The sequence below is a fragment of the Salminus brasiliensis genome, chromosome 2 (genome assembly GCF_030463535.1).
Source record: "Salminus brasiliensis chromosome 2, fSalBra1.hap2, whole genome shotgun sequence".
Classification (NCBI taxonomy): domain Eukaryota; kingdom Metazoa; phylum Chordata; class Actinopteri; order Characiformes; family Bryconidae; genus Salminus; species Salminus brasiliensis.
Genome location: NC_132879.1, coordinates 29,232,281 through 29,248,875, shown reverse-complemented (window position 1 = coordinate 29,248,875; position 16,595 = coordinate 29,232,281). Strand labels below are relative to the sequence as shown.

The 16,595-nt window shown below is 41.1% G+C and overlaps 1 protein-coding gene across 1 annotated transcript; it reads right to left on the bottom strand.

Moving 5' to 3' along the window:
- Window positions 1-4,106: 4,106 nt before the first annotated feature.
- On the bottom strand, window positions 4,107-15,833 carry drd4a (dopamine receptor D4a). Its single transcript, XM_072673790.1, has 4 exons — window positions 15,196-15,833; window positions 11,009-11,121; window positions 8,982-9,571; window positions 4,107-4,919 (listed from the first exon to the last, which is right to left on the bottom strand). The coding sequence occupies exons 1-4, from the start codon at window positions 15,502-15,504 to the stop codon at window positions 4,717-4,719; spliced, it is 1,215 nt and encodes a 404-aa protein (XP_072529891.1). The 5' UTR covers window positions 15,505-15,833; the 3' UTR covers window positions 4,107-4,716.
- Window positions 15,834-16,595: the final 762 nt, after the last annotated feature.

Below are 16,595 nucleotides of genomic sequence, written 5' to 3'. Positions count from 1 at the left end.
TGGCCAGCTAGGCTTAGATGAGTTACACTACCACAGCACATTACTAAATAGACACAAACATGTTATAATTTGACAAAATGAAATTAAATGCCATTATAATTTTTACATTTTTTAAACGTTTTACATTTTTAAATAGAGATATACTGTATTACCGTTATACCGCCCAACCCTAATTGGAAGTGTGGGTTTCACAAGTGCTTTGCCTATTAAATAACGGCACACATATCCGTGTTACTGACAAATATGTTCAGTCCATGACCACTGAAGAGGTGTTGGGTGCTGCAACAAGACAATGACCCAAAGCACACAAGTAAATCAACTGAAGAACGGTTGAAAATGATGATGCGTGTTTTGGAATGTCCTGACCTTAATCCTGTCTGACATTCTGTGGCATGACCTGAAGAGGCCATCCTAGAAACATTGCCAAACACATTTGCAGTTAAAAACAGTCTAGAAAGTCCTCCTCCGTGCCATGCAAGTCTTATTTGCAGCTACAGGAAATGGTCAGAGGAGATGATTACTGCAAAAGGCTGATCTACTGGTTATTCAATACAAGGGGTCACTTTTTCTAGCCTGCAGTTTGGACGTTTACCCATTGTGCTTAATTAAAGACATGAACAGTACAACTGATTCCTGTGTTTATTGTGACTTAGAAAATTATCAAACAGCTCCCTATTAGTAATCAAAGCTGAAATCAGGTCATTTTAGAATAGTGCATTTCCCTAAACGTCGACTTCACATCGACTGGAATGTAAATAAGGACAAAAATAAAAAGATATTCCTCACACCTTGAATGGTGGCCTTGGTCTACTGGAGCTTTTCCAATCTGCACCTGCAATGAGCCCAAATAAACCATGCATTTTCTGGTCCTGCTGTCAGATTGACCTTGTCCTAAACTTCAATCATTGCATGGTGATGATGTAGCCTACAAGGCACAGCTTGAACAGACACTGATGTGGACCTGCTGTAGGTGACAGGGGACTCTACAGGGTTGTCTAGTCAAATCTACCTCCAGGTGATTTGTGAACATGCTATTATGCTCTCTCTGCCTGTCTGCCTGTCTCTCCTTCTCTCTCGCTCTTTTCTCTTGCATCAAGGTCAACTGTCTTATGTTTCACAAGCAACTTCAAAAACACTGGCCTGACTATGTCCCGTCTTTCCATCCCAAAGCAAGTTATGTTATGCTTGGGCAAAAAAAAAAAGGTGGATCTAAAATTAATGAGAAATCTCACCTTATGAGGAGTTCTGGAAGTCAAAGCCAACCCAGAATGGGGTTCATCCTTCCTAATTAATTCACCTGGGGATAGAATCTCAGAAATGATTGATTATCATTAACCTCCTGAACCTCTGGAATGAAAACCTGCAGAGTGTAGGTAAACACACACAGCTCTTTGCATGGCCATTTATTTTTCCTGTCTGTGCTTGCATCGAGTGTGTCTTCAATCCTAGCAGCCCAGTGGGGGCACTAAAGATGGCAGCTCATTCATCCGCTGTGACTCCTGTTCCCATACAACTTCTCATGCTGAAGTGTGGTTTAATTCCCTGCTGCCCCTCGCTATTCTTTTGGTTCTGCCACTGTTACAATTGTGCAGTTAAGTGCTGTCGTCATATTGGGCTTCTCCGGGCTCTGCAGGGGAGGAAAAAAAACTGCCCAGTCGCTTCTTCTTCAGGAATTCCTCGCCTCAGTGACTCTTTATTTTTGGCCTTTGGAGATGCCTGGAACATGTTTTTGTCTTTTGAGGTGAAAACAGTGGCGCCTCCAAAAGAGCAAATTCAAGTCTGGGGGGAAAAAAAGGTGAGAGATTTTTGGACAGAAAGGGGAAGTCGCTAGACATAGCGCTCCAGTTTTGGACTTTCGGAAGCAAGGTTGACCTGAGCCCTTCTTTGACTGTTTCGTACTGTGATCATGGGTGAACAGTGAACTTCCAAAGGTGGCACTTGTTCGAGATCAGCATCTTCCAGCTGATGTCTAACCCTTCTCCAGTGCACTGAAGCTTCAAGAAATGCCTACAATGTGCCACAGGGATCATCAGGCTGATGTGGACTGATTAGCTGCACCTGGAGTGAGGAGGCTGTGAGTGCCTGGGTCAAGTACACTAGAGAGGCATCACTAATGGCCTGCATTTCTCATGCTCTAAAAGGGAAAAGTAAAGGAATTGATTTTGTCCCCACTCACTCACTAACTAACTCATTCACTCAATCAGTCACATTTGGCAGACTCAATATTCACTGCATTTGCTAAGTGTCTCAATATTAATACTTTTAATGGTCATTTCAGATGGGCCTTTTTTATTGCTTCACTATCCAGACAATTTCATTACATGCTTAATATTCATATCATTGGTTAAAGACAATACTTGGAACTCGGTCACTTAAAGATATGCGCCTCAAATGGAATTGTCCGCGACAGATACATCGATTTTTCAGTATCAATCTAGCCTCCCTCGTCTTTCAGCACGCAGATAGCTTTTTTGTCAGGGGTTATCCGATTTATCCAGAACCGGCTGGTGTGGTTGCAGATTTGTGTCCCAATCAAGCAGAAGCATACTTGTTTCCACTTGTTTAATCAGTTGGTCTTAAAACAGTTGATTAGTTATATGAAGTGCACACCTGCTTGGTTGGTGAGCTCTGATGTTCATTACTGAAAGGAAGGAAACTGACAAGAACCTACATCAGTAGGATCTCAGCAATCGGCTTCTTTCAATCCGAATACATGGTAAATGCTTGGCTGCATTGCAAATGAGGATCGTCCTCCATGTATATCAGATAAGGCGAATAATGCTGATTATTCTGCAACAACAGCTAATTTCAAGGTCTGATTTTTGTGTAAATCACTTGAATGGTACATCCAGGTATGTGTCCGACATTTACCTGTGGGTCATGGTGGCGCTATTGTAATGTCTGATGCCAGCTTCACACCAAATGACTTTTAATGCAATCTTGCTGAAGTTGCAGCGAGCTCCCAGAATCTACAATGTTGTAGACTGTAAGGTGGTCAGGATACTATGTTTAATATTTCAATATTAACCAATAGGTGAACTCTCTCCAGCACCCAACTAGAAAGTACCTTGCTGTCCTCTTTGATTTAACCAGGGTCATGTCTACATACTACTGCACACACAAGGAGGGCAGCTGTGACCAGAAGCTGCTTCTGTTTCTGCTCCGGTGTTCAGCAGTTACTCTACTTGTAAACTCCCACCAGGAGCATGATGGGAAATCAAAAGGAATTTGAAAGAATTTGAAAGTCTTTGCAAACTTATCTGTGAGTAATAACTGATTGTAGATGTCATTTTCAAAGTTATCTAGTGTATGTTTAGCATTAGTGTCAGACACCACAGGGCACATGTGTAGGATTTGTAGAGTGAGCTGTTTTGGTTGCATGCTGATGACCATGACCAAATAGAAAGACAGGTGGCCTTAAAACTTTGGCTCAATGCCAAAAAAACCCATCCAATGTACAACGCATCGTCTCTAAAAAGCAAAGCCACCACCGGTCTAGCGCCTCTACTGAATGGTTGCAGTACGATGCGTAGCTTCGCCCATCCCCATGTTTCAATGACAAAACAGCCCATTTTCCATCCCAATTTTCTCCTCTAAACTGTCTTTCCAGCTACAGTGTAAAATTCCATCAGTTTTTAACCCGTCATTCTGCTATGTTGTAAGGTTACACTGTAAGGGACTGCCAGCCTTGGCTGGAAGAAACCACCTGCAGGACCCTAGAAGTAGTAGAGTGGTCAGGCAACTAGACAGTTGTGTCGTTTTTGGCATCATTTTTATAGAACGGATCCATGTTTTCCTACTGTCATTGGTTTGGCTCATCTTTGTATGACATGTTTGTAGTCAGAAATAACAGTAAGTATGCAAATCTAAAGGAGATTTGGTGCTGCTGCTGTTTAACTGTAAACTGTAAATGTTGCATTTACTTTACTTCTTTGTCTAAATAAATAAAAGTACAGTAGTGAAGGTACAGTAGTACAAAGCAAATATTTAATAGTAGTATGTGCTATTAGCTTTTTTTTCAAAATAAGTAAACTTGCTCAAAACTTTGGCGTAAACAAAACAGTATCATAGCATACTTGTAGGGAAACATTTGCATGACCAGAGGAACCATACTTCAGCTGGTTCGTGGGGATGACCACAAATCACAGCACCTTCTTGTTTTTACTACAGAGCAGTGAGAGAAGCCTTTGTCACTTTAAATCCCACTTACCAGCGTCAGCCATCATCGACAGGCTTTTTTTCCATCAACAGACAGAAGCTTTTTTGAAGTGGTTGTGCTTGGCTGAGACAGACAGTTCCTGCTCCGTGATTTCCTGAATGTAACAAGGACTGACGTTGTCCTGCTCGTCTTAAAAGCATCAAGAACATCACTCACCTTCATCATCACTACTCACCTTGCTGCCACAGAACAGTCCACCTTATTTTGACCTTGCTACAGGATCTCTACAGACTTTTCTTTTTTAAACTAAGCGCCTTCAGAACAAGTATCAGCATCCGTTTTCACAATCATTTAAACTTGACATCGGAAGAAGCATGGAAGCATGTATTTAAAAAGTACATGTAGAAATACAACAATGAAACAGCAATGGAACTGCAAGATATACATTCTAGTATGTACAATGTTTAAGCACTGCTTATGAATATTTACAGTCATGGTCACGTTATGCTCTTAAGATGCTAGGAGCCCAAATGTTTGTTAGGCATGCGAACCATTGACTAGCAACAATTAGGCAAAAACTTCTTGAAGAACTTCCTGAACTCTGTGTTGAAGACAGTGTAGATGATGGGGTTCAGAGCACTGTTGACGTAGCCCAGCCATGTGACGGTGCTCATGAGGCTGCTAGGAATATGACAGTCCTCACACAGAGCACGCATGGTGTGCACTACAAAGAAGGGAGTCCAGCAGAACAGGAAGGCACCTGGATAGGAAACAGAAAGCAGAATTACATTAGCAGTAGTAGTAGTAGTTACGTCGCAGGGCGTGCAATGTCAGGCTGCTTGATAAAAAAAAGGACAATCTGCACTGTTCTTATTTTCAATCATGGACACATGCATTATTAATATTATGCATGTTGGATCTCTGACTTCTTGTGAACTCTGTTGGTGAAAATATGTAAAATTCCTGTATTTTTTAATATGCAATATGTATGGCAGAAAAAAATCAAGATATTGCAATGTCAGTTTTTTTCCTGACAGTTCAGGAGGTGATCATTTCATCGATCTATCATTTTATCCATCTATCCATCTTCCTAGTAAGGGTCCACAGTGGGTCTGGAGAGTACCTAGAATCACTGGGCACAAGGCAGGAAAACCCACTGTAAAGAGCATCGGTCCATTGCAATTTATATCTAATAAAATTTGTTTATGAAAACATTTCTAATTAAAAATGTTTTACAAGGTACCAAATACCAAAAGCTGTTCTTATTTGCTAATGGTACCATGACTACCCTTTAAAACACGAATCATTAAACAATTGTCCGATAGTTCAAATTCTTTATAAGCGAAGAATTTACATTCTGACCAATAACTTTATAAGATATTGTATCATATATATTTGATACACCTGGAATGTACTGTTCGCAGCTTTTCAAACTAACTAAAATATACAGAACATAAAATTGTTTACCCCCCATATTACTTTTAAAATGTTACTAGACTAATTTCAAAGTGTGAAATCTGCATGTATTTTTCTCATGCACACAGTGCATGGATAATCCACCAGGGAGCAGATAAAACTTTTTTTTTATGTAATTATTTATGATTAATTGTATTTATTATATTTTATTTAAATAATTGTATATTTAATAGTATATTTAAATAACAGCATTTATAAGAATTGCAATTAGATATTGTTTATTTAAAACTGTATATTACATCATAATTATTTAATTATCACAGTAACATTGCAAATGTCTCAAAAACCCAAACATCCATCATATATGATACATGATACAGAACACTTTAGCTGGAAATGAGATTGCTAAACAGATTTCCCATACCAGTAACAACTCATCTCCAGGAGACATTGAGGCCAGAAAATTAGCCTTTAGCCTATGTGAATTGATTTGTATTCACCACAGAGCAGCCTCTGAAAGTGGAGTGCGACTTACAGCCTGTGACTCAGCCATCCTCTGTTTATGAATTATTGACCAGCTATCTATCACACCGCCGAGTGTCAACTGCTGAGGACCATCATCGCTTCATCATATGGGACAGGGAGGACCGAAGGGCTGGGGAGGGATGAGAGAGGAGGAGAGAGCTGGGACAGCGGGAGCACCTCTTACACGGAATGAGGAATGCAGTTCAGACTTCTCCTGATGTTACTGCATATTTATGTCAGTGTCAGTGCCACAGCACATTGCAGGGGGCAGTTACAGACCGTGTTAGACTCAGCATGACAGCACTGAACAAAGGAAATACAACATAATGGGCTTCTGTCTGCAGTTGACTTCTTGTCCAAAACTGTACCCTCTGAGAAATGAACCTGGCCTGGATTGGGCCAGATTCATACGATTTGATGTGTATAGTTTAAGGAGGAGTAAATCTGTGAGTAGATCTCAAAATAGCAGGACATACAAAACTGCCAACGGATCATTACGGAACTATAAGCCGTTAGCAAGAAAGAATGGGCAGAAATCCTCCCAAAAAGAACTGAAGGACTCTTAGCTGGCTACTCGCTAAGCTCTTCAAAGCAACAGGGCTGTCCAAACGTTCGCACTGCACTGTTAAAAGCTCACACTGAGGAGTACAAATATAGCCTTGAACACTTACACAGTCGCCTGCTGAGCAGGCATGGCTTTGTTAACCTTCGTCGTGGCTTAGCATGGCTGACCTGTGTGTCAGGCCTAAGATGGAGGGTTACGTCATAATAGGATTGGAGGATTTTAGTGATTAGCCAGTGTGGCAAAGAAGGGTTTCCCCTCATTTCACTGCGTGTGTCCTGTCCTTATGTTCAGAGCTTTTACATTTTCTCCAGCTTTGGTAAAAACTTAGTTAACAAACATAACCAATGACTAATCACAAATGATATTCAATGGTTCAATTACACATGGTCCATTTAGGCCAAGGTCTAGGTCTAATAATGTGTGGAAGTGATTATACCTCATGCTGTGGTAAAGGCTGAGGAAACTGACCTACTCTACCTACCAGTGCATTCATTTGTTGTTACAGTTGGCAGGTTGGACTAGCAAAAATCTAATGAAAACCTGGACCAGTGTTTGTTTAGAAATGGATAAGGACACTGAATTTCTGCTTTGAAAAGATAGACAACTAAGCTGGACTTTGCTGCTGTAGCTAACTGGATCAAAACAGGTTGGAAATAACATGTACAGGTTTGCCAGCATGCTGACCCTAACCTACATTTACCTATTACATGAGATCTGACCTACTCTGAATGTAAGACCACAAGAGATGTGCTCTTCACTTTCTTACTAGACGGAATAAGATTTGGGATGGAAGCACTTCCTCTGTGTTCCAAAAGAAAGGATACTGTCTTTAACAGCATATAATATTTGATCAAAATCAGAATGTCTATAGTGAGGACTTGCCAGACTGGCAACATAATCTCTGAACATTGTTTTATGGCCATTTTCAGTTAGCACTTCAACTATCAGCTAAACAACTACTGGCTAAACAGGGACACATTTTGTTTAATTTGGCCTCTGTACACATCAATAGATTTTAAATGTAACCATGTAACCATAAAATAGAATGACTTTCAACTTTAAATCGAAGGGCTAAACAAATATACTATGATGTTTTATTGAATTTACTGCATATTTCACAGATATGCAAAACTAATTGGACATTTGACCTAAGCAGTTTCATGGTCAAGTGTGGCCTGTATTTTCATTATTTAGCATTTCACATTATTTCACACTGTTGCATAAAGGATCTGGAGTTTATTCCAAATTTGAATTTGTATTTGATAGCTTTTAGCTGGGAACTCTTAACATGCAGTCCAAAGAAGTGATGATGCAAGGGAAGAAGGCCATCATTAGACTGAAAAACAAAACAAACCAGTCAAGAAAGTGCAGAAATGTCAGGAATGGCCAAAATCAACCTTTTTTATAAAGAAGGAAAAAAAGAAATGCACTGGTCAGATCAGCAAGTGTCCTGGAAGAATATGAAAAACAAGTGAAGTAGATGAACACAGAATTTCTTTCTTGGTGAAAAACAAAAAACTTTCTCAACAGCTAATCAAGTCACGGACAATTTAGAAGGAGTAGTCTACAGTCAAGAGATGCTCATGAATGAAAACACATAGAAGGAAAGTAAGAGCTCATGATACGAAACATACCACAATATCACCTGTCAAAAATCAATGGCTGCCAGTGGAACTGGGTCACTGGTGTTTATTGATGATAACTGATGATTTATTGATGACTGTTGATAGAAGCAGCAGGATGTACAGAGCTATACTCTCTGCTCCGATAGGATGGTGGCTTATAGCACAGATGAATAATGATACAAATCAAATCACAAAACCCAAGAGCTTTTTAAGGCCAAAAAGAAAGGCAAAAAAAGGTGACTGAGTCAGTCACCTGACCTCAACCCAACTAAAGGTCTGGTAAAGTATCTCAAGGGAGGATGTCCACTGAATCCAGACTGCAGGCAGACATTGACTACACAGGATTTGCATCCAAAAATGCAAAATACTTCTTTTTAATTATTTATAATTATATTAGTCTGTTCAATTATTTTTGTGGAACTGGGGGGACTATAAATGACGCACAATATGAAGCAGCCAGTCAGAACAGAGGTCAGTCCCATTTATCAATCTTAGGTAAATAGACTCACACAAAAACAATTAGAAAAATCAAGAAACTGCAACTCTTAAGCTGGCAAATGGCCAGTGTTTACTTTAGGTCCCATTATTTGTCAAATGATTCAATTTCAATTAATAAATACCAGGTTATTCAAGCCTGTCACAAGCACTTGCACAAGCTGGCAGACCACTGGTATAGGTATGAGCCACTCACCCACTACAACAGGAAGAACCCTCATGGCCTTCCTCTCCCTCCCGTTAATCTTGGCCCGCTTCCTCTCTTGGTTCTGATTCTTGTCCTGGTTGTAAGGGTATGATAGTGAATTCACAGGGCCATCCTTACATCCCGTGGGATAGTGGTCGATTGGGTCCGGGTCTTGGTCCAGTTCCTCCAGGTTCATGTCTGAGAAGTCTTTTTCTATGATCGGGGGTAGTGGAGGTGGTAGAGAAGCCAAAGGCGGTAGAGATGCTGCAGCCTCCTGGAGTTTCTGACAGGCCTGCACACCACTCTTCAGCTTAGCTTTCCTCGCCTCCTCCCACTTTCTGAGGCCTCGGAATATTCCGCAGTAGAGGATCAGCATGATGGGACAGGGCACGAAGAAAGAGCAGACTGAGGAATAGACGACATAGTTGTTGTCCTCCAGCTTGCACTCTTTGTGGTCTCGGTTTGGCACGTCATTAATGCCGAACAGCACGGGAGAGGCCACGGCCAGCGCCAGGATCCATGTGGCCGACAGCAGGACAATCTGCCGTTGGTCCACGTGCTTGCGGTTGTAATTGAGTGGGACAGACACAGCGATGAACCTGCAGAGAGCAAAACACAGATGTTATTGTGTTCCGACATCTGGAAAGTTGCCCATCTCTGGTCATCTCTGTTCATACTAGGATTCGAGAATGCTGACACAGATTTTACATTCCGATAATCATGAATATCTGTCATTCGAACATGATCAAATTCAATATCTCACTTTTTCTCATTTTGACATTGTTGTACAAATACTTTAAGAAGAACTCATTTCTAGACATTATTTTTGTCTGGTAAATGTATAGAAATGCATTAACAGATATGCGTCAAGCTAAATGATTTGCATTATTTCTGGCAGAAGTATTAGCCAGTATAGTACAATCCTTCCATTACCTACAGTTACTTGAAATAAGTAAAAACAAAGTCTAGAAATGTTAAAAAATAATCTTAAAATCATGCTATAAGATATGTATGTATATGGATATGAATATAAAATATGACTGTTTACATTTAATAAGAAGAATAAATATAGCTGCAAGCTGTGATTTCCAGGGTTTCCATGCATAAATTAGCCCAATGAAGCCCAATGACCCAAAGGAGTATTTGTGCAAGCATGTGTGTATGCATTTGTGTGTGTGTATAAATATGATCATGTGCTTGCATGTGTGTGTGTGTAAGTGCTTACTCCATCTGTACACAGTGAGTGTGATGCCATTCACATTCGTTTCGGCCCTTTTCATGGACAGATGGAAGAATATGAAAGGCAGCCATTTTGTTAAAAGATGAGTATGTAAGAGGCCCAGCATGTCACTATGCGGTAGTTTCAAAGACTGAAGCCAACTGATGTACAAGTATGGCTGAGTTATTATCCGAATGATTTTATAGCACCACCTAGCATTGCAGTTACACCGTATTCTTGTCATAGCCTACAGTCCTCCTATGTTATGTGCTGTTGACGTTTTGTGACAATTTTTCAAGTAAGTATATATGCAGGCGCCGTATATGTGTCTTTTACATCTGGTTGGCTCCACCCCTGTTTTGATTGGCATTTGGCAACAACACTGTATAGAAATTCCAAAATGCAACATTTTTTGGATAATTATTCATTTTCAGGCTTAGGGTTCCTTAGAAAAAATGTGTGAATTTACATATTATGCAAATGATCTCAAAATATAGAACACAAAAAAGAAGACAAATCCTAACAAAGATTCCCACACATTTGGCGCTTGCACCATAATAACACCTCATTTATCATATATTATAATAATACAGTAATCTGTGTCTTTGGCTTTAATGTCCCATCCACAAAGCCACGAGCCCTGCGGCCATCCTCCATCAGAAGGTCAGAGCCAATGCCAGTGCTTGTAAATGAGGAATCCACCGGTAACCTCTGCAGACTGAAACTGTCACCCTGTCCTTCGTAAAACACTCACTGTCTTTCTCATTCTGACTCATGCAGCCTCATTATGCAGTTAGAAGATCTTTCTCGAACCAACCTGTCAATGCTGATGGCGCAGAGATTGAATATAGAGGCAGTACACAGCATCACATCCATGGTCATCAGGCCATCGCAGATGGTCATGTTCAGTGACCACACTCCATCCTGGAACTGCAACAAAGAGGAACCAGGTACATAAGTCTCTCTCGATCATTCAGATGCACTTGCCTTTCTTTTCCCTCCAATCCTCATCCTTGTCTCCTCTCATTCACTAGCCCAGCTCAGCTCCTTACAGTAGAGTAGCGGATGGGCTGCCTTTGAAATCTTTACATCTTTATTAGCTGCTTTACACGATTGCAGCAAGAAGATCAGGCGCACACTCTGGGCCCCTCAAGTTGATGGGCAATGTTTGGGTCTGATACACATCTCAGTGTCCAAAACGAAAGAATAAAAGGCTGCAAAATAAACCAGAGGACTCAGAGAAGAGGGTTTAATGGCATTTTAATGATGAGGCCCAAGGAGTGGAGAGACTCTTAATTGGTTTTTTGGTAATGGCTCCTCTCCCATGCCAATGACCCATGTTTGCCCTATAAGTGGAAAGCATGAGCCCTTGGCAACGAGATGTAGAGCATGATAATGAGGAATCGCTGCTGGATTAGTGTCATCAAAGTGGCTGCTAGGTACCGTAAGCCCCCATCCCTTCCACTTTCTTTCCTTTCCATTGGCTAGAGAAGGACAGAGTAGAGTAGCAAGAGGTCCAAGGTCTCTGTGATCCTCTCACGTTAGAATGGAATGTCCTGACACTGGTGGTTGCCTATTGTTGGGACTCTTATTGTTTGGTAAAATGGCTCTGTTCTTGGGCCCCGTGGTGTTGGAGACAATGCCTATTGTTTGCTGGGAGCTGATGTGGTGGGAAAAGGGTGAGGAGTGACACAGACCCACACACAGACCCTCGCTGCAGGTGGTGGGGCTTCCATCACACAGGCCAAATCAACCATGCTCCACACATTTCTGTCATTACTTTATTTAGGGGCTGAGCTGCAGTCTATAAAAGTCTGTTTTTGGGGGCGGAAGTAGTATAAACTAATTAAGATTCAGTGTAATGCTCGACTTGTCATGTTTACTGATGGGTCAGTTCACTGGTCAGTTTTTGTCAAGATACTGACCTCACCCTTTTTTTCCTGGAAGCCTTAAATAGCAGTCTACATGCATTTTTCTCAACTCCAGTGCACACTTTCATGTTTTCTATACACTTGGGGAAATGTTTCTTGGCTGAATGAGAAGGGTCAGTGCAAGGGAACATGACACTGTGCCATGCAGGTGGACTAACTGATTGTGATTCAGTGATGAAGTATATAAAAAAAATCTTTAAAATGTATGAAGTGGTTTTATATAAAAATGGAAAACTTAATTTAAACAATGAACATTAAAAATGCAGGTGCTACAAAAAACTGAGATGTGTGAGTGTGAAGAACCCTTATATTGGTAGTGAGCCTTAATATAAAGTCACCAAAACCTCCCACTACTGTACCACTCAGATGAGCCATAACTATAATTAATAACACCTGCCAACTATTGTGTAGATCCCACTTTTGCCTCCAAAACAGCTTTTCTCGGTTGAGGTATGGACTCCACAAGACACAGCCAGCATTAATACTTTCAGCAATTTGTTCTACAGTAGCTCTTCTGTGGGACTGAACCAGACAGGCTAGCCTTTGCCTCTTGTACACATTAATGAGTCTTTGGCACCATGACCCTGTCACTAGTTCACTGGTTGTCCTAATCACTGCATACCAGGAACACCCTACAAGACCTTCCTGATGTTTTGAAGATGCTCTGACCCAGTCGTTAAGCCATCACAATCAGACCCCTTTTAAAAGTCCTTCAGATTTTACCTGCTGCCAGCACACCAACTTGGGTAACTGACTGTTCACTTGCTCCCTAATATATCCCACCCAATGACAGGTTCCACTGCAACCAGACAATAAATGTTTTTTTAACCTTGATAATCAGTGGTTTTAATTTTATGGCTAGTGTGTTATACTAATTCATGCACTTCTGGTGGTGTATTTCACATACTGTTAAATATGGTATTGTACAGTATCAGACACAGACTTAGGGCTTAGAGTAATCCTTGCTCTGCGCATATTATTTTTCTTTCTCTAATATCACTACTTCCAAACACTACCTGTAGAAATTTACCACTGTTAATTTACCTGTTTAGTGGAATAGGTGTGTTAAAAAGCAGGGAGAAAGTAAACACACAAGGCAGGAAGTACTTCAGGATCAGGGTTAGGAATCACATAAAGAAATAGGTGAACCATACGTGACAATGTGGCAAACAACGAACAGAAGCTTATCATTTCTCATTTCAGTAATGCTCATCAGTGACCATATATTATCATTACTTATTAGCAAGATTAGCATGACTGACAACCATTCCAGCACCAGGGTTGGGAATCACCAGAAGCATGATGTCATTCAATAAATAATTCTGATCAGCGTTTACCTTCAGCAGTCATTAGCGAAACTAACACAACTGACTAACCATTCCAGGGCCAGCGATGAGGATCACTTAAAGGAACAGTTTAGCCAAACATGCTAATGTTGCTAACAAGGGATGGAAGCTAGTGGTCAACAACTGGCATGATGTCATCTGAGTGATGCTAATCCGTGGCTGCTTACTTTTAACAGTCATTAGCAGGATTGGCATGGCCGACTCCAGTGTCAGGGCTGGGAATCACGGAAAGGAACAGTTTAACCAAACATGCTAATTATGCTAACAACTAATGCAAGTAAACAGTCACCAAACAATTAGCATGATGTCATTTACGCAATTCTAAAAAGCGCTTATGTTCAGTAGTCATTAGCAAAATTACCCCGACTCACTAAACCACCGTTGAGAATCGCTTAAAGGAACAATTGAAACTAACATGCTAATTGTGCTAATAACTAATGCAAGTAAATAGTCACCAATTAGCATGCTGGCATTTAAGTCATTCTAATTAGTATTTAACTACTGTCAGTAGTTTAAGTCATTTTAATTAGTGTTGAACTACTTTCAGTAGTTTAAGTCATTCTAATTAGTGTTGAACTACTTTCAGTAGTTTAAGTCATTCTAATTAGTGTTGAACTACTTTCAGTAGTTTAAGTCATTTTAATTAGTGTTGAACTACTTTCAGTAGTTTAAGTCATTCTAATTAGTGTTGAACTACTTTCAGTAGTTGAACTACTTTCAGTAGTTTAAGTCATTCTAATTAGTGTTTAACTACTTTCAGTAGTTTAAGTCATTCTAATTAGTGTTTAACTACTGTCAGTAGTTGAACTACTTTCAGTAGTTTAAGTCATTCTAATTAGTGTTGAACTACTTTCAGTAGTTTAAGTTATTCTAATTAGTATTTAACTACTTTCAGTAGTTTAAGTCATTCTAATTAGTGTTGAACTACTTTCAGTAGTTTAAGTTATTCTAATTAGTGTTGAACTACTTTCAGTAGTTTAAGTCATTCTAATTAGTGTTGAACTACTTTCAGTAGTTGAACTACTTTCAGTAGTTTAAGTCATTCTAATTAGTGTTGAACTACTTTCAGTAGTTTAAGTTATTCTAATTAGTGTTGAACTACTTTCAGTAGTTTAAGTCATTCTAATTAGTGTTGAACTACTTTCAGTAGTTAACACGACTGACCAACCATTCCAGGGCCGGCGGTGAGAATCACTTAAAGAAATAGGTCAGCCCAGTGTAGACTGTAGAAAACATGGGGTCAACCGTACCTGCTAACGATGTTGTGTTGCTAACAATAAATAACATCTCAACCAATTAGCATAATGTCCTTTGATTAATGCATATCAGTGTATTTTTGTGCAGTTGATGGCTTTTATAAGTCATTAGCTAAATTAACATTGACAGTTAGTGCCACGGTACTAAAGGTACTGGAGTCGGACCCTTCAGAGTCCTAATGACAAGTAGGCTCCCTAGAAGGGTACAGTTTGGTAGCTTTTCCTGAGTGTGTGGCTCAGGACTGTTATTTTATTTATTTATTTTTTGGGTGCTGGGACATTTCCCAAATGACCTGGACAAAATATTCCATCTGCCTCCAGGCCAGTATTTATTTCAGCTCTGGTCCTCTAGTCCAAACGCACCTGGCTCATATCCTCAGCCTTGAGCTGGACCGAGCTCTGCAGGGCTCTGAAGGCTCCAAGGCTGGACCTAGGGCAGAACTGTCTTGAACAAATCCAAGAAGTTCTTACCTCTGCGTACACGAACAGGGGCAGCACCAGCACCGCCAGCAGCAGGTCTGCAACAGCCAAACTCACTATGAAGTAGTTGGTGGTGGTTTTGAGCGCTTTCTCCGCGTACACGCTGAGGCACACCAGCACGTTCCCGCAGATGATCACGATGATTAGCAGCACTCCGAATATGAGCGCGGGGAAGTTGTACTCAGTGTTGCTCGCGCTGCTGCTGCTGGTGCTGCTGCTGCTGCTGCTGGTGGCGGCGGTGGTGGTGCTGGTGATGGTGATGGTGCTGGTATGTGGGGGAGCCGTGAGGTTGCGCGGCATCGCTGTGGGAGAGCGCAGGTCAGTTCTCCAACAGCAGCAGTAGCAGCAGCAGCAGCGCCATTGCTCCCCATCGCTGTGTGTAGTCCGCCGAGGAGGAACGCGTCTCCCCTGCCATTATTCCAGCACTCCTCCGTGCTCTTTCGCTCCCTCTCTCCGTCGCCCGGCCGTGGCGCGTGACGTGCACGGTAAGCGCATTAACGCGCCTTTACGCGCATCCGCCCTGAGCCCGGAGCGCGCATGCAGCTCTAACTCGGACTCAGACTCAAACTTCAGCTCACCCCGAGCGCAGGAACTTTTCTCCAGCCTCACTGTAACGCTCGAGCTGTAGCCAGTAGCTGCAGAGTGTGGGAGGAAGGATTTGGTCGCGGGTGCTGCTGGAGGCACCTGTGTGAGGGGGCAGAGAGAGCCCCGCTTCACTCTGCACGGCGAGCAGAGCTGTTATTATCATTTGCTGAAGGGGGACACGCGGTCACAGCCCTGCTACTGACGAGCTTTTCATTAATCCAGCGCCGGAACTCAGGAGTCGTTTCCCCTCTGGTGTCAGGGATCATCTGGAGTTTTCCTGCTGAATAAAGAACAAGCATAGTTTCCAGTTTTCAGAGTTTCTCTAAGCAGTGTTGACTTTGTGAGTGTGTCTTAAACTGGGAGTAAACTGGTATGAGTGTGAAGAACCTTTAACTCACTCAGACTATTGTCATTCATCTCTATTAAAAACATGGTTCTTTAAGGAACCAAGACTGGTTCTTCCGTAGTGTCACCTAAAGATCACTAAGGGTGTACAGCAGTAAATGAACTGGCTAGTTTTCTCCCATAAGCTCATACAGGACAGACAAGCAGACAACCCTTCCCTCCAGAGAGAAAAAAAGCCGGTGTCTCCAAATAATGACTTACTATAGAGAAGTTATTTTCTAATAATGTCTTTTAAAATGACTTATTTTCTGATGGTATATCAAAATAATTGATTATAGTAACTCTCAAAAGAATTACTCAAATGTTAGAATTTTTATGGATTTTAAAACAAATTGTGACAGATTTGTTTGAGATACTGTCCAAAATGTTAGAAAATAAGAAAATAATGAACTATATACTAA

Bases quoted from the DNA above. Each gene is read 5' to 3' on its own strand.
- drd4a (XM_072673790.1), bottom strand. From the start codon at position 15,504: ATGCCGCGCAACCTCACGGCTCCCCCACATACCAGCACCATCACCATC. The intron at 11,122-15,195 runs GTAAGAACTTCT...TCTTTGTTGCAG, and splicing joins CCCTGTTCGTGTACGCAGAG to TTCCAGGATGGAGTGTGGTC. The intron at 9,572-11,008 runs GTTGGTTCGAGA...TGCTCTCTGCAG, and splicing joins TGCGCCATCAGCATTGACAG to GTTCATCGCTGTGTCTGTCC.